This window comes from Primulina eburnea, chromosome 12, assembly GCF_022965805.1.
Source record: "Primulina eburnea isolate SZY01 chromosome 12, ASM2296580v1, whole genome shotgun sequence".
NCBI lineage: Eukaryota > Viridiplantae > Streptophyta > Magnoliopsida > Lamiales > Gesneriaceae > Primulina > Primulina eburnea.
The window spans coordinates 31,163,198-31,171,506 of NC_133112.1; the positions used below are offsets into that span (position 1 = coordinate 31,163,198).

The 8,309-nt window shown below is 35.5% G+C and overlaps 2 protein-coding genes across 6 annotated transcripts; both read right to left on the reverse strand.

Annotated features, from left to right (window-relative positions):
• Nucleotides 1–317: 317 nt before the first annotated feature.
• Nucleotides 318–5,551, reverse strand: LOC140808108 (phosphate transporter PHO1 homolog 10-like). 5 transcript variants are annotated; one of them, XM_073165128.1, is made up of 14 exons: nucleotides 5,224–5,551; nucleotides 4,927–4,998; nucleotides 4,500–4,809; nucleotides 4,358–4,406; nucleotides 4,135–4,206; nucleotides 3,222–3,351; nucleotides 2,954–3,074; nucleotides 2,561–2,819; nucleotides 2,376–2,480; nucleotides 2,239–2,283; nucleotides 2,001–2,150; nucleotides 1,075–1,356; nucleotides 849–985; nucleotides 318–668 (listed from the first exon to the last, which is right to left on the reverse strand). In XM_073165128.1, exons 1-14 carry the CDS (start codon nucleotides 5,390–5,392, stop codon nucleotides 548–550), a joined length of 2,022 nt encoding a protein of 673 aa, XP_073021229.1. In that variant the 5' UTR covers nucleotides 5,393–5,551; the 3' UTR covers nucleotides 318–547. The 5 variants fall into 5 exon arrangements, with proteins under 5 accessions (XP_073021229.1, XP_073021231.1, XP_073021232.1 ...); XM_073165130.1 differs by having other exon boundaries at nucleotides 5,187–5,402; XM_073165131.1 differs by having other exon boundaries at nucleotides 4,500–4,819; nucleotides 5,187–5,365.
• Nucleotides 5,552–6,057: 506 nt separating this feature from the next.
• On the reverse strand, nucleotides 6,058–6,636 carry LOC140806785 (uncharacterized). The gene is made up of 2 exons (XM_073163320.1): nucleotides 6,450–6,636; nucleotides 6,058–6,329 (listed from the first exon to the last, which is right to left on the reverse strand). Exons 1-2 carry the CDS (start codon nucleotides 6,634–6,636, stop codon nucleotides 6,058–6,060), a joined length of 459 nt encoding a protein of 152 aa, XP_073019421.1.
• Between the last annotated feature and the right edge of the window lie 1,673 nt (nucleotides 6,637–8,309).

Sequence of the window (8,309 nt, forward strand, 5' to 3'; positions counted from 1 at the left end):
CGACCAAGAAAATACATCATTAATACTAAATATAATGAGAAAATATTATATTATATATATGTATATATATATGTATATATATATATATATATATGAATGTGTCTCATGTGAGACCGTCTCACGGATCATAATCTGTGAGACGGGTCAACCCTACCCATATTCACAATAAAAAATAATACTTTTAGTATAAAAGTAATACTTTTGCATGAGTGGCCCAAATAAGAGATCCGTCTCATAAATATAACCCGTGAGACCGTCTCATACAAGTTTTTCCACATATATATATATATAAAACTAATTTGAGGTGGTTCGGAAAGTGGAGACAAAAGGGGTAGAAAAATCTGATTATCCGGAGTAAAATCGACCAACATGGATCTCTTGATCTTCTAGTAACATTGTGTTTCACAATTTTTCAGAAAAATCGATCTCAATAGAAGTTCATAAAAATTCCTTAGGTTTCTCAAGTCTCAAATTTATACCACTCACCCTAGACATATTTGCAATTGCCAGAATTCGGATGCATGAATATTTGAGAGAATTCTGAATACTAGTCATCCTTGTCACCATCATCATCTTCGTCTTCGTCATCGTCATAGTAATTAAATGGAAGTGGCACTGACTTGAATGCTCGATACTTGCCCACATTATTCAGGTGTTCGTTCTCCAACCTGAAATGATAAAAAAACGTTTCTTCAAATTAACGCAATCACTTGCAGCAATAGTTTTATTACCATAAATTAAGGATGTTTGAGCATCGGAAACTGCATATATAGTTCATGCTGAAGCTCATATGGACTGACTTAATAGTTTTCGAATTAGTATCGTCTCCAGTTAGAAAGCTAAATTACCTGAAGAAGTTCCATATTCCACGCCGAAGGATTTCTAAACATGCAAATATCGTCGTTACAGTCATTCCGTGTAAAGATTGCAAATCAAATGTCAAGACAACTTGTACCCAAGCAAATCTTAGAAGAACATCCAAAACCTGCAACAAGACCCCTTAAGGTAATGATTAAGATATGTGACAAGATTAAAAACTATGAAAGACCACACAGTCAGACAATTCCAACTTACCATGGCAGCAAAGTACACACTTTTGTGTGAAACAAGAAGTTTATCTCTCAAAAACAAGTTTTTTGAATTTCTTTGCAGAAGTCCCCAGTCAACAACAATATCCCAGTACGTATTCCCCAGAGTAGCAATTGCGGAGCTCACAACAGCTAATACCTTCCATGTTAACCTCTTTCTCAGTTCAAAAGCTGTTCTAATAACAACAGCAACAATTGTCAAGAAGTATCTTAAACCATTAAATCCATGCGCAGTGTAGTCTTCCCCTTCAAAGAATCGGCGAACACACTGCAATAAAATAACAAATGGTGACTCTCACACAGTTGCTTTACATATCCGAGTGATGATTGAACCTAAAATAGACATACTTTACCGGAAGAGTAACAAATTTTATTGATGCAAAAGAATACATTGAAAAGGAATAACAAGATAATATGGAAATTACCGAGGAACCAAATAATCAGGGGCAGACTTTAGATTTTCGCAAGGGTGGTGAGGCTTGGGTGGGGGGGAAGGCTGTCATAACTTACAAAAATAAAGGTATAAAAGGCATCAGAATATAGGTTGAACCATGGACAGACTGAATACGGGGTAAGGGGGACTGTCCCTGCCCTCAAACAATAAGATTTGTATTTTCATGTGTAATTTTCATAAAATTCAAGTTTTGCCGCTAGATCGAATCATCTGCCTTAGTCCAATCCCGATTTCCGTCACTTCTCCCACCAAATCCTGGGTCTGTCATTTGTTTGATTATATGAAAAATGCTTTTAAGGCAGAACTTGTTTAAAATATAAAAGAGCTCTAAACATAAAGGTCTGATCAGCATATATAAGCATAACTTAAACAAACTATCCAAATGTCTATCCTACGCTGATAAGGAGAGAGAATTTAAATTTGACAATAAAAACTAGGAAAAAGGGGAAAATAAGAACCTGTAGGAAGCGGAACCAATACGGGATAACCGCGACAATAAAATAAAAAACATTGTAGATCTCATGACTGCTGCATTTAGTTCTCCTTCGAGATAATTTTCCTCGGCCATAGAAGCAAACATAATACTCAAAGCTCCTTAAAGCCTGTATCTGCAGCGAACATGCATCAAAAATTTTAAAAACCTGATAGAAGGGGTAATACTCTCCTAACTACGAAAACATCAGCATGGCATGAAACCTGGCTTGTCAATTGGTCGGCCAAGAAAAACTCAGGAAGTGTAACCTAAAAGAATGGATAACTTGTATCAGGAACTATCTCACCAAAATAAATTTGCTTCATACTGTCTGTCCAGATAATTGCCGCATCAATTTTACCTTGTAAAGAGGAGCACAAATACAATGAAACACACATGTAATCAGGAAGAAACGACTTGAACGAAAGATGACATTGAAAGGGCAGAACATAATGGCAAGAACAACCTACATGAAAAGAATATATTTGGTCAAGATACGGGTACACAAAACAGGAACTGATGCGAAAATACTTCTTTCATTCTCACAATGACTAGTCCCAACGGAAGAAGTTCAATGTATGTCTCAAAATGTTGACTTTTTGAATCCATCTTTATGTGCAAGTGTACTAGGAAAGTTCCTAAAGCAATCACTGCAAGACCATTTCCCAGGAGAAAGACTTCTCGGTAGCCCAACTCAGTTCCTTGCTTGAAACCAAAGATGAAAGGATAGTTGATTTTGTAACGCCTCCAGAAGTATATGTTTGCACCATATAATAGCATGTGGAAGACTATGTATACGAAGAAACTGCAAGAAATATGAAAGTCATCTCAGAGTAAAAGAATGAATGGCAAGAAGCTTCAATGTAATGTCAATTATAGGTATTGAAGCTTGATACTATATGCTAGTACAAAAAAAGTTAATATCAATGTCCTCTTCACCTGTAAAGTGGGAAGATAACATTCATGTATGAAGTTTCACTCTTTTTCTGTATTAGTTTTCTATCACTGATAAGTAGAACAACAGCAACAAGTAGGGAGATTGAGAAACCAGAAAAGAAACCTGGAGATTGAGAACAGAGTTAGCGGATCATACAGAATGTTCACACTTTTTTGAAGCACTGAACACCAAAGAGCTGCAAAAGCCATACAGCTTGGCGATCTACAAGAACAATCAAGAAAAAAAGAAACAATTAATAATGTCACTAACCTGATAAGAATGTTATCCGATGCTTTTCTATCTTCTTTTTTGGCCTCAGTAACTTCATGCCTTCCCGGCGATTAGAATTCAAAAAATGCTTGATGAATACAGACTCCACCTTTTCCATGAGACAGATCACCTGATATTACATGTAGAAACTAAGATTGGTTTCAATAGTCATTTAAGAAAGCAGCATACAAACACAAAACTAAACGATAGTTTCTTGCTCACAAAGTTTACGATGCAAATGTTTGGATGGACGTATTTGGATGAAATGCTCCCAAAATTAATAAGAACAATGTTGTATTTGAAGCACACATTTCAAATTCTCATATTATTCTTGTTGTCTAATATACACAACGGATTTGGACTACAAATTTGAGATCCATGCAGCTCAGATCTGTCAATCAAAAGGCAAACAAAGAGGTGCACACTTCTGATTATTTTCATTATTTATTTTCTTCTTTAACATGGTATTGAGCCAGACTATATCTCTTCTATAAAATATATGCAGTATAGATCGAAATTTGATCGGTTTATAAATCACAGTACAATATAAATTACTCTTACATAAAAATTAGTCTAATGGTATGCACCCAAATGAGTGTAAATGAATATACTAGAGGAATTTTTGCCCTAAAGGATATAGGCAAGGTTCAACATTTTCGAAAATAGTTGAATGATATTAGAACCTTAATTACCCTTAATCACAGGTTAACATCATGTCCCATCCCAACATTTCTTTTGAGATTTTATTCAAACAATTTAGGGTTGAAAGGGTATAGGAATGTAATACTGCAGAATTCACCATAACAAAAAGTTCACATGGATGTTGTTTAGGCTAATATGTGCACGATGTACTAACTAAACTCCAAATCCTGTAACTGAAAAATTAGCAAAATTATCTGATATGTCTACATACCTCATCAGAGCTTCCAATATAAGAGTTATCTACAATTCTCATGTATGATCTTGCAACCCTTCTAGATGTTATCTGTTACATTCAACAAGTAGATGATATGAACAATTTCAAAAAAATTGTACACTGTTGACTATATATGTATGTATTTCTGTATTATATGTTGTGCACAAAAATGTGCCATGAAACATAGCATGCATTTATTATCACTCAAGAGTCAAGGCACCTTTTCGTATTTCTTCAGGATCTTCGAAAAGGCTGATAGATTCATGAAGCTGTTTTTTCAATTATAAAATGATATCAATACAGAAGAAAAGTACATTTCTGAAAACACATTAATATGGGTGCACACTTCTGATGTCATGTACCTGTAACACTTCAGAAGGTAAAGCTTTTGATAGAACTCAACAAACACAAGCTTCAGTCTTTCTTCAACTTGTTTGAGTTCTTCTCTGTCACAACTCAAACCCTTGTCTTTGGAGTCTTTTAGAACTCCTTTGATAGTTGATATTGGATTATCATATGTGTTTGATATCGTTACACGATCAAGGATTTCCAAATGTGATGTTCTGGAATCTACGGGATTTTCCTCAGTAGTTGAGGCACAAGTATAATTTTCCATGGAATGAATTTCAAATTTAGCTTGACAACTAGAGTCCAGTACTTGACAGCTAGAGCCTGTTATAGACTTCAAATTCAAATGCGATATTACTAAAAATATATCAACTTATTGAACTCAACAGTTCGTACGATATTCAATGAATTTAAAAGTTTTAATCAGAACTTCATACTCACCAGGAGAGCCAGGTTCGAGCAGACTTGAGCGATTAATTTCAGCACAAGATCCCCAATCCATTTGCTTAGTTCCTGCATAAATTAACTACTAAATAGAACAGAAATAGGGTGTAACAATGTATAGGATGAGTCCTCACCCCAAGGACCACACCAAAGTAAAACACCAGACACCACATTGGGGAGGTTGGTTTAGATTAATTAAAACATCTGTAATATAACAATCCAGTAAATAATTAATTTAGAATTGGGAAGAGAAATACTCAAAATCATGAGCAGTTCATTCTCAGTAGCACCCACCAGAAGAGTCTGCTCTCCCAGGAAATGTAATCTTTGAAGGTGCCAAATTGCTAATATCTGTGTAAAGGCATTTCAGAGAACCTGATCCATCGAAATATGGATTCATCACTTTGATCCGCAATGCAATTAGCGCATCCATTTGTTTATTAAGCAAAGCTGCTTCCCTCATTACTTCTTCCACCTTGTCCTTAAAAAAGTTATTTGTTTTATTGAGCTCATCATCAAGTTTCTTGAAGAATTTTATCTCTTTCTCCCCTCCTTCAGGAAATGAAAGTAACTTGGTTTTATATATTTTTCTGGAGTTCTGCTGCTGCTCTGCATTGACAGCTATCACTTGGTTTTCAGATTCATTTGATCCTTGATCATCATCAGACTCTTCATCACTCAAAGTGACAGCCATGCCTTTGTTTCTCCGAAGTCGATTGGCACACTCATTGGCATAGTGTCCAAATCCAGAACACTCTCTACATTGCACTGAATCCAGATTTCTGACATTTGATTGGATTTGCAATTCATTCCTTGGTCGAAATTGTCCTTTCATAGGAGTAAACTTTTGAGCTTTTGCAGAAGTGGTGATATTGGGCAACACATATTTTTGTCCAATTTTCTTCTTCTCTCTCATTTTCTTCAGATAATCACCAAATTTCTTAGTAATTAGAGAGAGAGAATCTTCACCTAGATCAGACTCATTCACCTCTTTAGATATTTGAAGAATTTCATCATAAGAGTCGGTTGAAACCTCAAGGGCTATTGTCTTCCTTTATCCTTCTTTTATAAATCAAGATTCATCTCAAAAGTTCTGAGAGAACTCATTAATTCATCCAGGTTGATTGTTTAAGTGTCTTTAGATTCTTCAATTGCACAAACTTTGACATTAAATCTCTCAGAAAGAGATCTTTGAACTTTGTTCACCATTCTTTCATTGGACATGGGATCTCCAAGACTGTGAGCTTCATTAGAAAGTTGTCTCAAACGGCTATCGTACTCAAGAATAGACTCCTTGTTCTCTATTCTCAAGCTTTCAAATTTTGATGCCACCATCCTTAGCCTAGTTTTGCGCACACTCTCGGATCCTTCACAATGTTTCTGAAGTATATCCCAAGCTTCTTTGGCACAGACACAATTGGTGATTAGATTGAACATCCTTGTGTCAACAGACGACAATATAGCATTGAGAGCCTTGGAATTAAAATTTTAAGTTTGCACTTCATCGATTGTCCATGTACTTTCAGGTTTGAGCCGAGTGTCTCCATCAGCATCCTCAATCTTTGGTGGACTCCAACCATCAAGAACACGTTGCCAGGCTCTTTCTTCAATGGATTTAATAAAAACCCTCATCTTTACTTTCCACAAAGCATAGTTTGATCCATCCAACACAGGAGGTCTAAAAACAATGTTTTTTGATACTTCCATAATCCTTTTTCACTGTGAGAACAAAACAAAACAAGATCTCACTTAGTAGTGTCAAGTGGAGGCTCTGATACCAATTGAAAGTTCCGATTCCACAGTGTAAATGTGATGAAGGTGAGTGTTGTGTGTATCAGAATGTAGGTGTTGTGCGTAGGTATTGTAACACCCACGACAACATGCAGCGAAAATTATAGTTTAACACATTAACACACAACTGGAATGATAACAAAACGAGAGACGAGATATAAATTATGCACAAGTATAAAATACTTGTGCGGTGTCTCAGGGCAAAATAATTCACTAGAAAAAATTTGTATGTTTATAAAAACCAATACTACTGAAAGAATAAAACAACTCCCTTATTAAGGCGAGTAACAAATTGCATCCTAAACCTCTAACAAACCGTATAACCAATATACAGATGATGCATCAACCGAGAAGTAAAAAGTTTTCAAAAATCAACACACCAATCAAAACAATGATTAGGTGTTGTCTTCAGATGATGTCAGCACTTCCCAGCAACACTTTAACAATGGCACGAGATTGCTTCGATCTCGAAAACTCTTTCAACCACACCGTCTCTCACGAACTTTTTTTCTTTTTTATATTATCTCGTCTACCCTCTCTCAACTTCTCTTTTTGAGTCCTATTAAACATGGAAAAACAATTTCATTAGAAAACAAACTCTTTTTAAAATAAGGATATCATATCTTAAGGATATTATGATATCATATCTTTGAGATATTATGAGTCATATCAAATATTAAATCTACACGAGATCATATCATAAGTTCGAGATCATTCTCATGTCTAGAAAGGCAAAACATTAAATATATTTTAAAAAGAAAAATATATCAAGGAATAAAAATCCTTTCACATCCTATAAATGGAAGCAAATTGCATATTTATTTGTTTCCTACACTGCTTCTTTCAGCTGCTCTCGCTTGAGTTCTAGCCATACCTTAGATTTTCTAGCCACTTTCTAGGGCAGTTTGGTGTCTGAAAGTTTCAGAGCTAGTATCGACTATAGGAGAGGTCGGTGAACTGGGACGCAGATCGAGACATCATCAGCGGGCTGACGACGGACACATGTATAATCCTAAAGCCTTAAATAGTGATGTAAGGATCATTAAAAAGAAATTTGAAGCATGTTTGGTAATTCAGGATCTGGTTTGATAGTGATTTCATTATGTTGGTATTGTTTAGGTTTAGACGAGTAAGCTTTCTGTTAGATTGTTTTAGTGAAGTACGTGATGTACTGACTGAGATATCCAAGCTAGTATACACAATTATATGCTGCATATTTATATGTTGCATGATACATGTTTTACTGCTTTGGCATATTATGCATGAAATATCATGTTGGACCTGATATCTTTTGAAATGTACCTCGTATATTGGGGCCGCTCAGACCTGTTATGTATTGTAGACGGTTGGACATCGAGAGTTATAGTGTCCGATGGGAACCACGGGCTCTGATGACCCTGGACATTATAGGTCAACGTCTTGATATGAGTGTAAAAGTCAAAACATGCCTAAGATAGCAATGCAAGAAGAATTAGAGGCATTATAAAAGAATAAAACTCGGGATCTTGTTATACTACAATGAGAGAGAAAAGTAATTGGTTACAGATGAGTCTATAAGATCAAGTGTAATGACAATAACCAAGTAGAGC

What these genes read in the sequence shown, in the direction of transcription:
- LOC140806785 (XM_073163320.1), bottom strand. Translation starts at nt 6,636, where the DNA reads ATGGAAGTATCAAAAAACATTGTTTTTAGACCTCCTGTGTTGGATGGA. An exon ending in CACTCGGCTCAAACCTGAAA is followed by an intron (nt 6,330 to 6,449) that starts GTACATGGACAA and finishes TCTGTGCCAAAG; the next exon opens with AAGCTTGGGATATACTTCAG.
- LOC140808108 (XM_073165128.1), bottom strand. Translation starts at nt 5,392, where the DNA reads ATGAGGGAAGCAGCTTTGCTTAATAAACAAATGGATGCGCTAATTGCA. An exon ending in TCGGATAACATTCTTATCAG is followed by an intron (nt 3,075 to 3,221) that starts GTTAGTGACATT and finishes CTCAATCTCCAG; the next exon opens with GTTTCTTTTCTGGTTTCTCA. An exon ending in TTTGTGCTCCTCTTTACAAG is followed by an intron (nt 2,284 to 2,375) that starts GTAAAATTGATG and finishes CCATTCTTTTAG; the next exon opens with GTTACACTTCCTGAGTTTTT.